General features: G+C 33.8%; 1 protein-coding gene and 1 long non-coding RNA gene across 3 annotated transcripts; one reads left to right on the top strand and one right to left on the bottom strand.

Moving 5' to 3' along the window:
- Positions 1 to 192: 192 nt before the first annotated feature.
- LOC100651245 (glutathione S-transferase) lies at positions 193 to 20,485 on the bottom strand. 2 transcript variants are annotated; one of them, XM_012308214.3, is made up of 5 exons: positions 20,327 to 20,485; positions 5,893 to 6,054; positions 4,629 to 4,796; positions 2,432 to 2,574; positions 193 to 1,340 (listed from the first exon to the last, which is right to left on the bottom strand). In XM_012308214.3, the coding sequence occupies exons 2-5, from the start codon at positions 6,035 to 6,037 to the stop codon at positions 1,173 to 1,175; spliced, it is 624 nt and encodes a 207-aa protein (XP_012163604.1). In that variant the 5' UTR covers positions 6,038 to 6,054; positions 20,327 to 20,485; the 3' UTR covers positions 193 to 1,172. The 2 variants fall into 2 exon arrangements, with proteins under 2 accessions (XP_012163604.1, XP_012163608.1); XM_012308218.3 differs by having other exon boundaries at positions 5,893 to 6,047; positions 20,327 to 20,474.
- LOC125385021 lies at positions 2,568 to 5,996 on the top strand. Its single transcript, XR_007223954.1, has 2 exons — positions 2,568 to 3,134; positions 3,252 to 5,996. It is a non-coding gene; the product is annotated as an uncharacterized LOC125385021 (long non-coding RNA).
- Positions 20,486 to 21,986: the final 1,501 nt, after the last annotated feature.

Here is a 21,986-nt window from a genome sequence, read left to right as displayed (position 1 = left end):
GTTAAATACTTCTGTCGATAAATGAAATAGACGATGAAATTTTTTATATCTACATAAAATATATTGCGATTAAAATAGTATTCTTCTATGTAGTAGAAAAATATAAAAAAGTATTCGATAAGGAAAGTAATATTGAAGCTATTAACGTAATATTACAAGCTATTGGTGAGAAAAATAACATAAAACTACTCGTTCCTTTATACGACATTATTATTACATTGCATCAGTCGACAACTTTGCAATTACAACGATTCGATACATATTTTATCGTCTTTTAACGCTTAATCGATAACATTCAGTTAGAACTTTGTATTGACTAGAGATATCGCAACGATCAGAAATATCGATACATATATCAATACTTTTACCTCGTAATTCGTAGATTCGTACACTTCATTGTCCATACAAATTATGTTACATACTCCAAACCAAATTTAATTTACATACATTAACGTTTTCAAATTCATCTTTTATCTTCGAAGAACATCATATTTGCACTCGGTACTGCCGGTAAGTACATATTTCGAGTACGTATCATGAAGAGACGAAAAGAGTATCTCGAGTTAAGCATTACTTAAAATAGTACATAGACATCTAGAAATAACATTCGATGATTTTTCCCTCACTTTATATCTCTTCATATCATTTTAAGATTATTTCATACTTTTCATCGATAAGATATCATACTTTATTCTGGTATTGTAAAATTATAGGGAAATAGTAAATTCACACGATATTCAAATAATTCGAAATAACGATAGACCAAAAGCTGTTTAAACGAAACACAAGATTTAATCGTGTATTTTATTAAAAAATTAAGTACGGATAAAAGAAACAAAATGTTCGAACTTTAAAGAACAAGTTAAAGAAGAAATGGCGTGTTTTTTATCTCATGATACTCCATGTTACAAACATACATTTACTATATACTGTGTTCTTTCAAAACACATAATACCTTTCACAAAAGAACAAAACTTAGATTAGACTTTTTATAGTTAAACTTTTAACGTATTCGCAGACACGCAATTTTTTTTTTTAAATAAAACTGTTACATTTTGCGATACGTGTAACTTCGACAATTTACCAACACAGCGATACCTGCGAAGCGTACACATAGAGTGTAGATATGTACTCGTTCATCTTTTTTTCACACGTATATAATTTTGACATTTTTAGAATTCTGTGTGTGGCCGTTTAGCCAGCCAACCAACAATAGCTGGTATTTCATGAACCCTTTTCTTCAACGCTCGAAGACCTGGATAATTTTCTAAAGCCGTCGCTCCAAAAATATTCTCGAAATTTTCAAGGGCCACTGCAAACACGAAGTCCGCCCACGTCGTCTGAAAAACGGTTTGCATACATTTATTTTGTACCTGCTCTATTAAACAATCTTTTTAATTTATCTTGAAAAATGTGAAAAATCGAAGAGCAATTTTTCACAGCTTTATTTTAGCGCTCTTTTGAATTTTAATACATTGGACCTATTAATTAGAGATCACTTGCTTTTTAGGAAGAATTTGGCCAGAATTTAGTGGATAAGTTTAGAAACTTCAACATTTGAGGTATCTGTTAATTAAAAATGATGAAATTGGTATTATGTAAAAAAAGTAATGTGTATCCTGAATCAATATCGAATGGAAATTAGGCAATTCTATGAAAATAATCCTTCTTATGATTCCACAACTTCATAGTTTAATTAAATAATAATTCTTCGGCGATATGATTACAAATACATTTACAGGAATTGTGTAATATGATAAATATCTCGTTAAAGAAATTGAAATCGTAAACTCTAGAGTATTCTTTTACTTTCATTTTTGCTATGAGCTCTTCAATAGCCAAATATTTTGCAATGAAACACGTATTATTAAACAACATAGTCATATTAAATTAATTTAATATGACTATTTATTATTATTATATAATAACACAGTGATGAAAGAAATAAACTGGTCAAGTAATCTAAGGAACGATAATACGTATCTATGTCTGTGGCAATGAGAAAAATTCAGATATCTGTAAAGTGATTATGCTTATAAGCATCATTATATTGTATGTATATGTATATATTAGACTCACCGATTGATATTTCAAATGGTATCATTTATCACTTACTAAACAAGAGTCTCATATCCAGAAAAATTATTTTACATATCTTAATCTTTGCTTTGCTTACGATAATAATAATTTCTATCAAACTTCTTTCATGAGGAACATACATGAATAATTATCTAAAAGCTGAAAATCTTGGCAAATTCATTTGTACATACTAAACTAACGGGATACCAGTGAATTTTAAAGATACACGCTGCTCTCAACAGTTAAAGCTGTCTCGTCGCAACAAAGTTTCAATAATTTTTTAATGAACAACATGGTCCAGTTTGCGCAAAGAGTAAAAATTTTAACATTAAATTTGGATAAAAAATCTTACGGTGGAGGCAACGGTATATCCTCCATTTTCGCCAACAGTCTGCTCGAATTTATTCAAGTAAAATGGTATTGTTTCCTTCAAAAGTTTCGCCTTCTTCTCTTCCTTCTTGCAGTGGTCCTCCTCCGTGCGATATTGGGATATAGCTGAAACGTATATGAAGCCAACCGTTACGTTCATTTGTGTTTTACCCCAAACGAAGAGGAAATAAGTTGTGAAAGAAGGAGTAGCCTCTCATAGTTTCTACAATTTCTTCATTCTCTTTGCTTTCTTCAATATTGCCTCTGCAAGTTTCTGTGGTTGAGGATATTTGAAATATATACAATGTTACCACCGTGGAAATTGTCTTGGAAACTTGGAAAATCTTTCAAGAGGAACAACATTGCTAACTGAGATTAGAGAAAGGAAAGGCAAGTAAATCCTTGCTTCTACTTGGAGCTTTTTTATTTATTTCTGACGAACAAAGTACTCTTATTGAAGTTTGATTAAAAGTACCAAGAATGTCGAGATATAAATAACCATTTTTGGAAAGATTAGGAGAAGCAGAATTATCGAGTAAACGTTATACAACTCTTAGTGATTAAATAAGAGGAGAAGAGAAATGAGAAAAAGGTCTTTTATCTGGGTCTTAATAAAGTATGCTATACTTATCCCCATGAAAGTATCAAGAATAACAACAAGATATAAACAGTCTTCTAGAAATTGAGTAAATATTACATAATTACATCTTGAGCAATATTTTGCGTCTCAGTTTTTGCTTAATGATTATGATAAGCTTATATATTTGCAAATTCTTCACAGACTTTTTGCATTTTCTATATAGGTATCCCATGATCATATGATAATACATAGGAGGAAAAAAATAGAGGAAAAAACAGTGTAAAAAGAAGTTGCGTAGGAGTATCGTCGCACTACATCGTTCGCCAATTGATGCACGTCATGGCGATCGTCACGGTTTAAAGCAGGCCATCAAAAACACGTTTGTTATCATATGGAAAAATCTGCGACGTTCCAGCTGTTCAGGTGCATCGAATTGTGAATCATCGGCGGTACGAAGCGAGGCGAGAAGCGTAAATAGAGAAAGAAGAAAAGAAAAGGATTCGCGTAAATGATAAAATATAATCGTTCGTTCCTCGTCGATGGCGGATGAATGGCTTTAATCGTGGACGATATCGATACGATTATATTTTATATATTTGAAGCAAATATAAAAGACGCGGAAAAAACCAGAGATACGATCGTTATGATATTATTCAATCGGTAGCCTATTTACCTCGTTTTTTGTTCACCTTCTCTGTCTAGTAATAATTTTTCGATTCGACTGGCGTGACGTTACGTTGGCGGTAAAAACACGATTTTAAACACCTGCGGTAGTTGCATGAGTTTCGAGCGATTCCATTCCCTTCGATTTATATTTATGCGATCAACGCGCGGATCGTTAACGCATTATGCAGACAGCAGATGTTACGTAATCACGCATATCGTAATTGGAAATTAGTAACGTTATCGCGTACCAGGATCTTCCTGTCTTCGATCATTGAGTAACACTTCGTTGTCCTCGCTCCTTCCGCGGATAACCAGCGTTTATCACATAGAGACAGGGATTTGCGAAGAATATAAGTTGTAGAACGTTGAAAGGCGTTGAGAGAAACGTGATGTTATTCCGTTACTCGTTAACGCAGTTAAAAAATCCCGCAGGAAGATTACGATAATAGATAAATTGGATCGAGTGTTTGTCGAGGGATCTAAAAGATTCTTTCGAGTTGAGCATCTGAGATTGCAGAGAAAAAAATTTGGAAGCAATCGAATTCGTGATGTCGATAGAAATCTATAGTTGGAATCGTTGTATCATAACGTAGTCTCCTTATTGTCGATAAGACGCCGATGTTTTTATATTTTAAACGAAAAAAAGAAAGAAAATAGAGACGTATTATTTTAAAAAGAGAAACGAATTTTACGATCATATTCTTGAAAAAAGAACGATGAAAACTAAAAGTAACTACTAAAAGTTTCTATCTTCTAAATTATATTTACGATTCCGTAATCTAAAAATTGACTTTTGCAAACAGCTTGACAAACTGTAACATTCGCTTAACGGAAAGACATACGTATCTTGTTTGTACTCGTCTTTTCACAATGAATTCTTGAACGTCTGTCTCCGTGGTGAGACAAATGCAAAGTCATCTCGTCAGTCACTCACATTGCTTCAAATCTCCAAGAGTATCGACGAGCACATCGCACATCATCGCTTCCCATTCGTCCCTTCCCGTTAGATTGTGCTTCCTCGCCAAGTATCGCGCTACAGCGTTGCTCTGCGCTATCGGCTTCCCGTCTATCTCCAGCACAGGCAGCATTCCATAAGGCATTGCTAAGAACAAACATGGCTTGTATGAACACTGTGTAGAGGGAAACGATCGATAGGAAATCACAACACAGCTTCTGAGGCCGTTGCGTTCTTGTGAATGGATGAATCGAAATCATTTCGGTTTTAATCAACATGGCCTAGTAAGGAAATACAGAGATGTTTTCTTTTTCTTTTTTTTTTTTTCTTATCTTACAATTACGATGGACAGGGTATCGCGTGTTTTTGACTGTTGGGAAGGATCTAAAGGTTTTAAAATCAAGGATGAAAGATCGAGTATAAAATTTTTAATTCTCACGGAAAGGAACGAATCTGTCTGATACGGTGTACTGAATGTACGAGGAACGATCAGTATCGTTTTGCTGGAAGACCTTATGCAATGATAGTGAACTTACGACTGCGAATAAAAAATTCACGTCGCATAATGCCAGACACGGAAAAAAATATTAGAAAATGTACACGGTTCTTGCATTGAAAATTGAAATGCAAGGAATATAAATCAAATGTCTCTTGTGAACGTAATTTTGTGTTCTACACCGACAGGATTGATTTATAGACTTACGTTTATGTTTTATTTCTCTATTTGCAAGAGACATATAAGATTATATCGAAAACTATGCTGCGTAAAAACTTTTATTATACTATTTACGATACAAATATCGCAACGGAAGATCGAATTTTATGTCTGCTTTGTTCTTTTGACTTTTTAGCTATGTTCTTGTTCATTTCCGAACTGATTTCAATCTTTTACCCTTTTTTCCGACAAATCCTAAAAATTTTTTAAATTAACGAGAAACGTTAAAGTATTTTTGTATTCCTATTTTAAGTCACCTATTTACGGTTTTCTCAAAATATTCGAAATGTTTCGATTCATTGAAAAAAGATAAAGATTGCAATATAAAAATTCGGGAACCGTAAGTGAATTAAGTTGGTTACGGAAGCAAAACTTAATGGAAAGTTCGACTTTATTCCGTATGAAATTCTACTTTCAGTAAGTTTAGCCTGCACGTGAAACGAAAGTTTTATATACAGGAAAGTTTGAGTAAATGGTAGATATCTGAGAGTTGAACGATGAAAGTAAAAATCGATTTCTCGCACTTACATTTCTTCAATTCAGGCCAGCGTTCTTTGGGGATCCTCTCGTCGATATAGTCGATGCCAGCGTATGCAAATATGTAGCGAATATGCTCGGCACGACCACGGGCGTTAAAATAGATCAATTTGTAAGTTGGTAGTCCCTCGCTCATTTTTCTTTATCTGCCAACTTATCGAGAAGAATGTTACAATTATCCCGTGTAATTAACAGACTGTGTGCGTGTTTGTGTATATAGAGAACAATTTATTTATAGATGGAATAATTCATATAATACGTAAGATAAATCATTTAAAAGGCTGGAATATGTATTTTTGAAACAATTAATTATATCGAAAGATATTTCAAACGATACCTATTCCGTTCTGGGAAAAAATAATTAAATGTTATTAGTTTCTTTTTACGCGCACGATATTATTCGCGATATATGAAGATCAACTTTATCTTTTTAAATAAAATCATGTATCTTATTAATAGTATCTTATTAAAAGTAGCAGATATTTTATCTTCGACTTTTTCAACTCTATTGTATAGAAAACAATAAGATACACGAAATAATATTATTCGGACTAGGACAACATAAAGGCAAGAAGTGTTGATATTGAAAAAAATATTTAATTTTGTATATAAATACTTTCATATTTAAAAAAGTTTCCGGAACCAGGAAGATCTACAAACAAATAATATCATAAACCGAATGTTTCACGATCCTTTTCTAATTAGAGTGTGTGACAGCATGTGAGAATGTTCCTTAAAAATATGACTTATTGCAATTACTTAATAGCAATTATAAACGATTAAGACTTTCTCACAACGAGGCAATCTATCCAAAGTATAAAACTCGTTATGTTTGATGAGAAAACAAATCTCTACTTAGATTTCATTTCGTTTCATCGCGTTCATAAAAAGTGAATTTGTATGAACACATCGTGCAATTTAGTAATTAGGACCGTTGATCTCACTGCAACATAGATGAATAGAAAAAAGCCATTTAAAATGATACAACGTCGGGAAGACAATTATGAAGATTATAAATGGAACATAAGATAAAATTGCATTTAATTTTTCTTCTTTTTTTTTTTAATCGCGACTGTTTGCAAACGAAGTTTCAATCTGTTTACAATGATAGCAACGGGAGGAGGATGTCTATGAAAGTTATAAATGCGATATTGGATAGCATTTTTGCGAGTGGAATTGTTTTTCGTTACAAATGTTTTTTAAACAAATCCGCAATCTGTCGGAAACAACGGAACAGTAACGGGACGACTGATAGGGAAATAAAAAGATCACGTTTTATTTGAACAGACAAGTCTTTGAAATCTATTCGAAAGTCTATTTGAAATGGTACGAGCTCAAAAAGAATGGTGAAAGTTATATTATAGAAGAAGGATTAATTAAAATTCTTATTAATCTGTACTTAATTAATCTGTATTTGTATATTAAATACCTTGATTGATGCCAAGATAACAAATTACTATACAAAACAGTAAAGTATCCACGTCTGACATTAATATTGAGAATTACTATTACTGTAATTTAATTTTTAACCGATTCTGAAAATCCGTAGAACGTAAAAAGTATAAAATGTTACTGTGCATTTCAAGATTAAATGCACTGTAATTTAGAAACAGTTATGAAGCGACAAATAATTTATTCAGAATAAGAATTCTACGTAACTGTGATAAAAAGCAAAACGTACTTATAACGCGTTAAAACTCTAAATATATAAAGACAATAATTTACACAATTTACAAATTTACACAAGATTTTATACAAAAAATTGGCTTGTACCAATATCTTTATTTGTCGGTACAAGTTACGAGGGTATTAAAAAATTGGCGACGAATGGACCAGAGATAAGAATTTATCAGACTTGCTCTCGTAAATTTCGAGACGTTGCATCGGATATTCTTGAAAATCTTTGGACAATGGCCTCGACATTTCGCAGCTTCTATCCTCGAAGCGGAAGAACTCGGCGTTAAAAGCGACAGAACTGGAGAAACCCGGTGACCGCGAGCCTTTCACGCTCTCGACAGATTTCTCATCCCTCGTAATCCTCCCGGTGTCACCCATTTTCCACCCTCGTATTGCGATTTGTTGCTTCCAAGCAGGCGACACCTTGTCTTGTGATTTCCTTTTCAGTCGCGTGAAACACGATCGAACACTTGTTCAAACACACAATTCATATTTATCTAACTCGACAAAACGCCGTGTCATTGAAACAATAGCATTCTTTGGCTTTTATGTAAATTCCAATAAATTATAATAATGTCCATGTAGACATTATTATTATTAATTATTATATATATATATATATTTGTATTTTCTTTTGTTCTTTCTTTTTAGTTTATGTGATCTGGGAATTACATTTCTGAGAGTTCAGTGAAATTCGATGCTTTATCTTTATCAGTAGAATCTTCCTTGTTATTATCAGTTATTATCTACCTTGTTATTATCAGAAAGGTTAAGGATACGAAGATGCAAAAAAATGTAGAAAATATGCAAGAATATGTAAAATATCGAAAGTAGAGTACTTCTAATAATATTTAGTAGCACGTTTAGAAACAAATTTCTGCTTGGCTTCCGTTTCTTTACCTGTGCTCATAAAGATATGAAATTGCGTAAAGATTCACGGTAATTATTGGATTTTTGTTCTCTTTTATCTCCTTCTTTTATTCGCAGCTTATATGAAATATGAATCAATATTCAACGACGTGCGCTTTGTGCCACGAAATGAATTATCTCGCGTTAAGATTGCGGCAATTCTTACGTTTGATATTTCATTTAACAAACAGCCGCGCGTTCCTCAGTTGAAAAACTAGCAACCGCCACTCTGAACTTACGCTGAGAATAATATCAGGAAAAGCGAACAAGAGATGATTAAAAAGAAAATGCAAGGAGCAGTGAGAGGGATATTACTAGACTGCGCATTTTTATGCAAGCATAGCAGGATGTTTGGGAGTGTAAAATTTTAACGAATGCGTATAATATGAAAAAATATATGAAATATCCAAGGTATAGTTTTATTAAACTTACTTTTTATAATGCTTGGTAGGTAAAACAATTTTCTATCCAGATTCCATTTTTTCAATTATAATTTTCAAAAATGCTCGATAAGGAGTACAATTTTCTACCAAGGTTGTACCTTTCTAATTATATCTTCTAAAAATTCTTGATAGGTGAAACAATTTTCCACCGACGGTTTACTTTTTTAATTGTATCCTCAAAAATATGAACCTGCATAATGTTTAGATATTATTATTTTTTGCGCTGTTACTTGATACGGCTAGCAATTAAATAGTGAGAATAAAAAGAATTGGAGGTGCCATTTCTGAAAAAGAATTTTGTTTTTCCTTGAAAAGATTGTTTGTACGAAGGTTAATAACAGTAAATATGGAGGGAAATGTAATCATAATAATTCGTACAGTTTTTAACATTTCATGCGTGGTATAGGTTGTGTGTGATGTATGTTATACGATTAGTTTCCTAAATTAGACTATGTGCACCATGTGCCAGCAAACTCCCTCCATCGTGCTTGAACATGTGCGTAGATAAATCTGCCTCAATTATCCCATCAGATAAGAAAATCTGTACTGACCTTCTTAGGCAAACTACATAATGGACTTACATATCTTCTCTTAAGATATAACATTTTTTTAAATCGTTAATTAACAGATCTTTGAAATAATAGAACAGAGATATCGTAAAATTATATAAAGTAGTACAATATGCGTAATAAATAAGTATCGTTATATTTTTCTAACAAATAACATTCTCATAAACAAACAATTTCTCATAAACAATTGTTTCCCACAAAACTTTAGTTTCGGCACTGGCAGCTTTATCTACTTTCGCTCTTCAATTATGAAGGATTAATCTTTAGTGAACTTCTGGAGCGGCTGAAGATTTCTCACGATGAAACGCGACGAATTCGATACAAACTACGCGGAAATAAAGACAGCTGCGATGAGGATCGCGGGATTGATATTAATTAATTTATCTGTGACAATCATTATATCGATTCGCTACGTTATTACGACAAGCCACGCAACATCTTATTGATTCTGTTTCTACAATTTAATTACAAAATATTCAATTTCCCGTTGTAAAGAAGGAAAATAGGTGTGCAAGTTTGTACAGCTTTTATCAAGATTACGTGCCATTGAAAATATCGATTGATTGACTTCTCATGTCTCGTATTAATCGACATCCGATGTATGGAACCTGGAATATTGAAATATTGGGAAGCCAGTTATATTCAGGTGTTCTATAGAGTTGATGTATAAGCCTTGCAACATGTACTTCTTCATCAGACGATTACGAGATACTGAACGATGGCTATGCTTGTAGTATCCAAAAATTTTACGTCGATTTATAATCGAAGATTCGATCAAACTATAGGTAGATTTGAAGATTTTAAGAATTGAATTTAATATTAAGAATTTTAGTTGTATAGATCATCGAGGAAAGTCTATTAAACTGGCTCTTTCAACAATTCTATACACGCTTCTATTATATATTTTATTTTTTAAAAATAACGCGTTTCATAGCTATTAGCATGATCAAGGATCGAAAGTAAAAAAAATAATCGTGACAATTCGAGCAGTGAAAGCTCTAGAGCAATATTACATTAGTCTCTATAACGACATTTTAGTATCGTGTCATTTTCAAAGTTCTCAGAATTTGTACTGTATCCCATTTCAATGTCTAATATTCTACCCGGTTCCTGGAAGAATTTCTTCAAAACTATGTTAACCCATGAAGAATCAACCAACAGTTTCTCATAATGTCGTTCTATCCAGATCCTTTAAAACTCATGAAATTGTAGAATCCAGATGAAAAAAGTAGAGACGAGATAAACGCGAAGTTTATCCTTGGAATTGCTTGTCGTGGTGGCAATGTTAACAAATAGAACTCGATAATGCAAATTTATTGGGGAAAAGATGGCAGATGAAATTCGCTAACGCAACGTTGCCCCTTAATGGGCTAAGAATTACGCTCCATGGGATGGCTCACTGCATTCTTCGAAACGATCCTCGTAATTCACAGGCTCGTAAACGGCTTCCGTAACCGTAACGAATTTCAATCTTGTTCACGGATCTCTGACCGCTCGTTTCGAGGGTAACGAGGGGGTTGCGTGTTCACGTGCGTGCAATAGAAGGTGTTATCGTGATTGTAAGGCGTGCTCGAGCAGATAAGTCGAATATGCTTGCGGAAATCGTCGAGATTCATTGCCCAACGTTGGCTGATAATCGAAATTAACTTCGCCTCGTCCGATTTCCGTGTTCACATCGCTTTCACGATGGTTAGGTGTTTCTTCGTTCGTTTCTAACGCTGAGTTTTCCCGTGTCACAGTTAACCCATATTTGGATGTGTGTACACGTTGAACAGAAAAGGTGGTTGGGGGTTGAAACGCGGACAGAATGGAAAGCGAACTATGGGAAACGTCGAGAAAGAGGCGTCGATGAATTGGAGACTCGTCGATGCTGAAGTAAACGTGTATTTCGCGCCTTATAGCGAAAGAAGCGAGGATGCGTGTGAAATTTTACAAAATATTGGCTGGAAAATGTTCTAACGAACATTCAAGAAATGAACTTAAATTGTAAAAAGAAAAAAAAATGGTAGCCTAAAGACGTCCCGTTTTCTGTCCCATTGCGGAAAACTGCAAAAACTATGTATGTTGAGAACAGATGAAGTTAAGAAATGAAAAGGAGAAGTACGATTTACTATGTATTTTTCGCTATATTTACTGTATATTATCGGAGATGAAATACCCATCCCTGATTCTGAAAATCAATTATTCCGTATATCCCTTGGCGAGAGGGAGTGAGAATTAATCCGATTAATTGTAATGGTGGATCAGCTGGATCCTCATATTCCGAACACCCAGAGATTCGCTAACTACGAAGCAACTGGTCTGTTTGTGATGCCTCCTATTGTTTGCTAGAGATTAATCTGCTGGTAAGCAGCGTCAGAATGCGACGATAACTAAACCGTCCGAAGATCGGATTATAGCAAATGAAACGCGTCTCTGCGCCAGTCTGACCGATTAACAGAGCCTATGGGGATGGCTTTCAAATTTGCAAGCAAGGAATTACCGTGTAATGAGCAACTCGTATCGATTACCCAACGGGTTCATATGGAGGCGAATAGAAACTCGAACTCGAAACGTTTTCGACTCGACGCTGAGTATCGCGTTCATCCTTTAAATGCCACTTCAACGTAGGCAAGCGTTCATTTTGGTAATGTTGAGTTTTCTCATTGAATAATCTTCCGTTCGTTGATTTTACACGCTTAACAGACTAGATAAATTCGATGATTTTAAGCAATGTAATTAATGTAATTCATGTAAACATTACGAAGTACAAAGTTAGAGATACAGGGGAACTTTATATTTTCCTTTACTGCTGATTAACTTCTTGCTGAACGTGCAACGACTCGGTAATATTTTCGTTGCCTGTTGTAAACTGATCGTAACGTACATAGATCAAGGAACATCACAAATTTCACTTGACTATTTACGTTCGTACAATGAAGAATACAATAACGTACGGCTAATATATCACTATAGAAATCGGATGGTTATACGTACGCAACAATTTGAAAGAGGATATTTGCTTTCGGATTAGGAATATCAGGGAATAGAATTGTTATTATGCGAATGACTGACGTTGATTTAATGTAATTAGTTAGGAGTAGAATTACAGTAGAAAACGCATCAATACGATGGAATTGCATAGTTATTATAAAAAAACAAACGATATTACATAATATATTTAGGTATACAGAAAAAATGACACTTCTGTATTGTCAATTACGATATAATTATATAACGTAATACGGTTAAATAATACGAATATTTGTAAATGTTATTAAATTGTTAAATTTTAATAATTTTCAATCCATCTTCGTATCAAAGCAAATACGAACAATTTACAACGTTGCTAGTTATGACAATAAATTTGTGTTTCTCGTGTCAGTAATTTCAAATCTCGTTGGTTGCAATCAAAAATCTGTCGAGGGGAAATTTTCACCCAAGCTTCGACAAATAAATGAAACATCGTATTATTCTCCGTCAATATCGAGTCACTTTCGAGATTACATGAATAAAATCTAAAAAACTTTCTTGATGAATTGCTCGTCGAGGCATCGTTCTGATGTCGATATCGCATTAAGCAACTCGAAGATCGAAGTCTTGGTAACGAGATTGTCGCGTCAAAGACGAAGCGAGGCCTGTTACCTAGGCGATGATGGAAGCTATGCAACTATAAAGAGTACTAGCACCTTTTTCTACGATTTTATACGACGCGATGCCAGTCGAAGCTCTTGTAAAATATTGCAACAAAAAGTTGATATATAAAACTAGAAATAGGTTTTTCCTTAAAACAATTTAATCACTGTTCGCGCAACTTTTATTGTTTTCACCTAGAACCGAGCAAGAAAAATAACCATTTTATTTTTATACCTTCTCTATATTGGAATTGTAAAAATTTGTCTGTTTAAAATGCATTGGAAAGTTTCGTCGAATTATAAAGTTACATCGTTGGTTGTCACCACAGAATCGATTTTAGAATGGATTTTAAAATGACGTAAGAACGATTTTAATGAAATTTTGAGAGTACATATGTACGTACATAGAGAAGCGAATGTAGTTCACACGCTTTGCTACTAGGAATATTTGTGACCTACATGGGTTTCAGGGAAAATAAATTTCTGTTGCAAATAACGCTAATTACAAATTCTATTTTTTCAAGCTTCGTGGAAATTCACGTGAGAAATTAACCTGCCGAGATTCAGCATTTTTATATAATACTATCTTGACAAGTACATTTTAGAAACAAACGAATATTACTGTAACCAATAAAAGATCTCTAAATACTACGTGATCTAATTTCTTGATTTTTTCTAAACATATGTTTCTAAACGTTAAAATAAGCTATTTCTCAATAGCTTCTCAAGTTTTCTAAGATAAATAATAGAATCAGACATTATTCCAATTTCCATGAAGATCCATTGAAATGTAACATCATAAAATGATCTATTAACAATTTCAATTTTATTCGACGCTATTTTAACTCTTCGCAACCGAGGGCTCCGCTAATAATATAAAATAAATTAAATAATTAATAAATTAAAAATTTAATAAATTAATAAATTAAAAATTTGTCTTTAACCTGTTAAATCATAATTATCTCACATATTCTTGCAACGGACAAGTAAGATACTATCAGAAAGATAAACCGACGTATTGGCCGAAGATATATTACACTACCGAGCAAAATCGTATCGCACTGCGCGATGATAGTGAGTGAGTGATTGGCGATGAATGACGCGGCTATGACTCTTCATTTTACGCATATATTTAACCAATTATATGAAAACACGTTCTTTCTACTGATATTACTTGGAGTATCTGGTAATATGAATAAACGAAACCTCCGAGTGCAAAGGGTTAAAACAGAAAACAATATAACATACGATACTGTAATATTAATATTACTAATGAAAATTTACAAATATAATTTATCAATCGGAATACGTGTATATAGTAAATCAAAGAATACAATATATCATGCATTAACGACACAAAAATTAACAGATATGACCAGATCTAATTGCTCAACTACTATATCCCTACATGTTCGAGTCCTTGGACAAACACCAGGAAACAGTTCGATCGATATTATCCAACCTTCGAATTAGCTGTTATAACTAAAATATTTTCCATCGTTACAATGCATCCCGTCCCCAATTACATCGTTAATTTCGTTTCCGAGGTTCCGCTACAATACTTCGCAACGAGCAATTCAATAATTGAGACAACGACTCGCGTGATGCGCAGCAGTACGCTGGCCGTGAATCAATTGCATCGGATTACCTCGATTAATACGATTTTCCAGGACTACGCTGTAATTTCGAGTTAATTAATACGATAAAGTGCAATCGCGATCCGATGGAAACGCCTTCATTCTTACTTTTTCACGCAATTTCACGTCGGAGTCTAAGGAAAACGAGCTACATCTTGCGGCATCTTGCGGCAAAACCGAAATTCATAGGACACAGGAAACCTGATAAACAATAAATACGACGTGGTTCCACGTTATGGACGCAAAATCAATGTTGGATGCCATGCTAATTCGGTTGGCGGCTGGACAGGTCGAAGCATAGAGCTCAAAGTGTTTCCGTTCCCTCATCCTCCCTTCAATAAATCTTGTTTCTCTCTCCCTCTCTCTCTCTCTTTCTCTTTCTCCTCTGAAAACTTGATCATCCGATTTGTGTAATGGAATTTATTTTGTCTTCCTGGTAATAATCTGTTAATACCAATAAGTTGTCTAATCGCGACACTTTTTGAGAAAATTTCTTATACTCGCAAGGGTGCATGATTTTGACGAAACTCACGTGTGATGTCGTCTTCGAAAAGATATTTTCCGCGTATTACGTTTTGTTTTACGTTTGGAAATCCACGTGAAAAGAGTGAAAAGAGTTAGGATGAAAAATATGTATATACTGTCTATGAAATATCTTGGAAGCTATTTGGTTTCAAAAGGTAGTTGCAATTTAGAAATACCTTGTTTGTAAGGAAGGTTGAGTCTATTGAGATTAATCGTTTGATTTCCGAAGATTTCAACGTGAATAAGATTTTATGGGAAATTGAAAGATGTAAAAATACGCGCGAAAGTATACAAATATGCAAAGTCTAGCAGCTATTAATAGTCAGTAAGTAAAATAAATTTTCGTCTAGGTTCTTCTCCTTCATCGTGCTCTAAAAAAACATAAATTTAAATAAATATCAGCAGTGAGTGTAGCGATGTAGTCGATCTGATATTAGAACGAAAAATCTTGTTTAAAAATGGAATCGATCAATTGAACTTCTCACTGGCTCACTTATCAGCGTTTATGTAACTCTTTCTCCCATTTCCTTTGCGTGAAACATGCAGCTTGGGAGTTTCGATTCGATAAAAAGTTGCGACTCTGAATATCCTTTGATCGTAAATTGAAGCATGAAAATATCATATATGTCGTTTTTCGCTCTGAAACTGGATGCAAGAGGGAAATTGACTTGGTTCTTTCGCTCTTCCATCTTTTACTTTTTTTTTCTAACTTTCAGCTATGGAATTACTCTGCCCACGGTGAAATTTGTAACATTTAGTTGAAGGTTATTACGAGATACGCGATTTATCGAGGGAACGAAAGAAGAGATATTCACTCGTTGAAAGCTTAGTAGAACAACGTTTACTTCGCAGATGTGGAACATTTATTTCGGTTACCTATCGGTTGTATCGTTATCGACTTGCCAATCATGAAACGCAGACGCCACCGGCCAGTTTATTCAATAATAAATTATCTGACGCGTCGATTGATCACGAACACATGCCGTCCACGAAATTGAATTGTGTTCCAATCTCTGTATTATATTGTAACGCTCTCCCGTTTTGTAACGATTCCTTTAGTCGTAAATATAGGGAATAAAAACAGAATTTTTATACTCAATTCGATTCGCGTAATGGAAATCATAAAATTAACGAAGGACAATTGCAGTTAGATTTAAAATTAGGTAAGTGGCGAATAATGGCTTGTATTATTGATTCTTCTCTCCATTTTTATCTTTGTTGCTCTATAGCTTCTTTATTGTTGTAAATGTGTAACCTTATCTTGTATAAATTAGATTATTTAAAATGAAGGTTGATTTAACAAAAGCATATAAATTCTCTTTATTGAGATTTTCACAAGAGAAACTGATCAGAAACTCTTGAAAAAGCTGATCTCGAATATAGCACAAAATTTGAACACGTTCTATAAAATTTTCCGATTTAATTATTTAAATATATAATTAATATTCAGCATGCTAAAGAACGAACGACCTATTTTTCCAAATTTGCAATTACCTATCGCAAGGAATTGTAAAAAGTCACAGGCTCCAAGGTAAATTTTCAAAAGCGTTTGTACTTGTTTTCTGTTACTTTTCTCTGTGCTTGAATTTATGAAGGTGATCAGCGTGGCTCCTGAGCAAATTAAGCTAACAGAATGAAATAATTTCAATATACAATTTCAGTATTTCAATATATAATTAAAGAATTTCAACATTGAAATTTAAATTATTATTTAGTGCTACGCCATAAATAGTATCAATGGTACTTATTACGTAAAGTACGAAATACAAATACAAGTACGAAATACAATCACAAATATCAACGTATATTATTAAAACTCTAAAATTAAGAAACTATTGCTGTATCAAGAATACCAATTAAGAGTTAATCGCACGGATCTGCATGAGTGACTAAGGAATTTTAACAATAGAAGATTTTTAATCGAACTTCTCTTTCAAGCTGAATTGACCATGATTCAGTTCACGAATATCGGAGGGGAAAAGTCGTAGCAGTCTTCCAGTTTCGATTCACTCTCATCTCTTTTCGAGAGGGTACTCGCGATTCGCGGCTGCTTCGAGAACTTCCTGCTGGTTCATCCATTGAACCTCATTCTTCGACGTTTTTTTAATCCCTCGTCTTCTATAGACAAGTCGTAAATCTTTCGAGAACTATTAGATTGTCCAAAAAGTTTCTTTCGTTTTATGAGGGAATAATAGACGCACAACCTTTTTTTATTTTATATTATTTTGTCGAATTACGTACGATCCATTTTGTTCTGTTGAGATAAATTTCACAGACTTGGTTTCACGTTTGTACGAAGGTTCCTTTTTGTAAAAAACATGTTTGCGAAAGAGAGACACTTTCCGGACAACCTGATACTTTCTCTGTTCGTAAAAATTCTGTTCTACGTTTATTTCGTTCTTTCATATTAAAGAAAACCGATACTGATCGATAAGTTACTTGATACAGTTTAGTATGTGTAACTGGTTAAAATATAGTACAATTGGTTCTTACGATTTTCGTAGCCTTCAAATATTTAGTGTGTCTCATTAATCGTACTATAATTAGGATAAGGTAAAATCTTCTATGTGAAGAAATAAATCGAAAATGTATAGTACAATTTTTTCCTATGACGTTCTTCTTTTTGGAGAAGATTGATTTGAAATATTTTACGTCAGAAATTTATAAAGGTTATACGTTTTACAAAAGCTGTTGCTTCGCTAAAAATAACATTTGGTAGGATATTCTCTCAGTCAAATTTGTTTAAGTATCTTTACGATTTTGTTGTTTCAGAGTCATAACTTTACAATGCTACATCTATACATTGCTTCATTACGATATATGGGATACTTGTGTAATGAATTATAATCATGAAGATAAAGAGTGGTAAATGGTATAATTGAGAAACATGATTTTGTTAATGTAATTTTATCGAATAACGTTAAAAAATGACTAGAAGTAATATTAATAACTACCTTTTAAAAATATCTGAAACGAAGATTAATGGAAATATAGTATATATATATCGAAATAAAAAATATTGGAAAGTCCTCCGAGCTGTCTTGTTATTTTATAAATTTTTATTATAGATACGATACGAATTTCCAACTATGCGAATAATTTTCCCATTTAATTTAGGAAAAGTTTCATAAACTAAATATATTTCATTACGGTATATTTAACTCTATTTAATTGCATTTACCTATATTTAACTATATTTAATATAGAACTCCTGCGTTCCATATATAATATAGTTTATATGTAAATATAATACAGCTTCATTGACGGTTTCCAAAAATTTTTTTTTCAGGCACGGATTGGCTGGGTCTTTGATGAGAACGTCAGCTATTATAGCCGATAAATTTTCATTATCCCTCGTGTCATCAATTTCGCGGCACGGAAATTCATCGTTGCTCGAGCCACGCGAAAAATATCCAGGCCAAAGGAAAGGAACGAACGAGAGAGAGAGAGAGAGAGAGTGAGGGGGGGGGGATGGAGGAAGAAAAATGCGAGAGAAATAAAAGGGAGGAGGCCGAAAAGAGAGCTGTTCGTATTAGGTCGGTGAGGTACGTATAGACGACTTTGAAGTGGGTACATGAATAAAAAATATGCCGCTAACACGCGTCGACCTATTTCGGCTTCTTTCTTCTTACTTTCTTGTAACCATGAATATTAAAACGCGTATAGTTCGTGAAATGTTAAGGGCCAGTTATCGAGTAGAAATTTTTAAGGAATTAATTGATACATCGATTCTGTTTTATCTTTTACTTTTCTTATGAATTTCAATAAGTTTGAAGGAAAGCAATCTTTCGTTTATATTTAGATTTAATTAAAAGCATCGTAGTTTAGACAAAAATTATGTTCCATTATGTAATATGGAAAAATGTGTAAAATATTCGAGGAAAAGTATTCGATATAATATTATCCAGTGTTATTATACAGTATTATTTATAAAAATGTATCTATAAAAATATTAATTTGCATATTCAGCTTACAGCATAATCGATATACAAAAGTATTAAGATATAAAAACATTAAGAGATTAATAAACATAAAAGTTTATATTATAAAATAATTCATCTCTTCTAAGTGATGTTTTTAATATGTTATTATTCATGACAAGTACTGTTTTATTATTATGTTATGAGATGCAAATGGTGGGTGGAAATGACAAGGGATGAATGGGATTATATCATTGAGCAGAACATTTTGATAAGTTACGACAAGAAGTAATTATAACTTCCAGCACTAAATGATAATACAGTAATGCATGGAAAAGATAAAATGATGAACATTGTATTTTTCTGATTGTACCTTAGAAGTTTGAACAGTGTTTGTGATTTTTTAAAATGACCAATATCCATCCCATTCAGAATACGTAATCGACATATACAATCCAAAATTCTTTCTAAAAACTAAATGCAAGCACAAACACTTACGTCCATTTCACCATCAAAAATGTCAAACTTCGGATGAAAATTCTTTCCACAAATGAAACACAAGCGAGGAATTGAAACTTTCATTTCACTTTCCAATCCTAAACTTCACTCTTCATTCACTGCCAGAGCAACAAGTTCAGAGGATTCATTCGTACCACGAAACAGTAGAAAGCAGGCAAAAAAGACCGGACACAAAGTGGAACAAAGGACACGTATAAATTAGAATATATTCATTTTGCTACGATTACTGTCACGATTACTGCACAGAAAATAATCGATTCAAACTGACCAGCAGTCACCTCGTATAAAAATTGCTGCAGTCAATCAGATCAAATAAAAAAGAATCGAAGAAAGCAAAGGAAAGAACCGAAGACGCACAAAAATCACAATAAATTTTATAATTATTCGATAGATAATGATCGAGTGAAATTCAACGTCGATGGTCTTGCGTATAAATCCAATAAAAGATGGACGATGCAAATTTATCAGCAGTATCCTCACCCCTTTGACCAAGTAAGAAACCACACGAAATGAAGAAAAGAAATTACACACAGAAATAAATTAGAATGATTTCTTGTAGCTACATCTAGCGTCACGATGATTCCATGAATGATGTGGTCGATTTAAACTCACCGCCAGTGTCCTCGCGCGGATATTCCACCACCCTTTCGAGCAGGTTGGACGAACACTCGTACGGAGCGCGGCTCGCACTGAGCTTGCACGCGAAACGAATCCGGGGTCCTCGTGTTCCTTCGCCACCACTTGCTCGCCTCCCTCGGCTTTCCAGCTACGTCGAGCACGATGCGCAACCTCGGAATATTTATGCCACCATTCCGCTTCCGTTCCAACCCTCCCCGCCGGCCGAACGAGCTGTTCGAAACGAAAATTGTTTCACGACTCGGAAGGTTTCCCTCCTTCCCTTCCGACCTACACGTATCCGCGCCTCGGCTCGTTTCCTCCCCGGCCACCGACAAATCTTCTTTTCTTATGCAAATAAACAAACGATCGGTATTTTGAACGCGGAACTCCCGTGGTTGGATTAGTAGCGTTAAATATGCGAGGGACTTCAGGTTCGTTGACGTCAGGTACGTTCCTTGAAGCGTGATGGTAATTTTAGACTGACGCGAATTGTTCTTCTTAGGCTTGTTTATTCGCAAATAGGCTTTTACGATGGCTGTTGATTTGATTAGCCAAAACGCAAAGTGAGATTTCGGAGAGTGAGGTCTGTAGAATTTTGAACATAATTGCGAAGTGTAGGTATTTTATAATTTTATGGATAGGATGTATATGAAATAGTCAGTTTTCAATGAGACGAGTATTCTCTATTAAGCTTCTAAATTATTTTATATATTCGTACGTGGAACTAGTCTAAAGTCTATTCTTATAAATACTAAATATACAGAAAATTGATTAGGTGTTCTGAACTGTATGACATCCAAGTAAAATCCTATATCTAAAAAGACGAGATTCTATGTTTTTGGTTTTGAGGAAATGGGAATAATTTCTGAATTTCTCCACTGGTAATTAGTGATATACATAGTTGGTAAAAACAAATCAAACAGATGTTATATTCAAATACGATTGCTTACGTGCAGCGGATGCCTGGCAGCCGCAGTAGAGCGTGCCTGTCTATGGTCAGACGCGTGCAAACAGGTGGAAAACACGAATTAACAGTAACATCTTAATCTTAAATCTTCCTACACCTTAACACACCGTTACAATTCCACGTATTTGCCCTTTCGAGTTCTGATTTATTCCATTAAAAAGTTTCTTTAAAGTTCTGACCACTGAACTAATTGATTATACATAGTCTACAAAATTTAATTTTTATTGTAACCTTCAAAAGACACGATATCTATGTTAAAATACCGTTAAGCAAAAAGCAGTTTCTGCGATCATTATCATCGTTATCATGCAAACACAGCCTCATGGTAATATACCTCTCGCATTTGCATAAAAAGGCATTTTTAATATTTATCTAATATTATGAATATTATGAATATTTATGATGAATTTCTTTCTTTTTTGCAGTAATCTGCTTCAGCAAACCTTAGGTTACATATTTATCAAAAAATCTTCGTTCACTCGACGAAATCCTTTTACTTCCAAAACTATAAATCAGAGATGCGAATTAAATAAAAATATCTCATCGATTTCCAATCTGTCTTGAATAGATCGATAAAATCGCGAAGGTGAATATTTTTTATGGATCACGAATATAATTCCAATCGAATTGCCATGAATATTTGATCCGTCAATCGCGTGAAGATACTTGTAACTCACGCTGGGATGA

The sequence above is a fragment of the Bombus terrestris genome, chromosome 4 (assembly GCF_910591885.1).
Source record: "Bombus terrestris chromosome 4, iyBomTerr1.2, whole genome shotgun sequence".
In the NCBI taxonomy this organism is placed as follows: Eukaryota; Metazoa; Arthropoda; class Insecta; order Hymenoptera; family Apidae; genus Bombus; species Bombus terrestris.
The sequence above is the reverse complement of the archived record's forward strand: the minus strand, read 5'-3'. Positions and strand labels throughout refer to the sequence as shown.

Coding starts and splice junctions, on each gene's coding strand:
- LOC100651245 (XM_012308214.3), bottom strand. CDS start 6,037: ATGAGCGAGGGACTACCAACTTACAAATTGATCTATTTTAACGCCCGT. Junction 4,797..5,892: donor CTGGCCTGAATTGAAGAAAT/GTAAGTGCGAGA, acceptor GTTTGTTCTTAG/CAATGCCTTATGGAATGCTG. Junction 2,575..4,628: donor TCTTGGAGATTTGAAGCAAT/GTGAGTGACTGA, acceptor TATACGTTTCAG/CTATATCCCAATATCGCACG.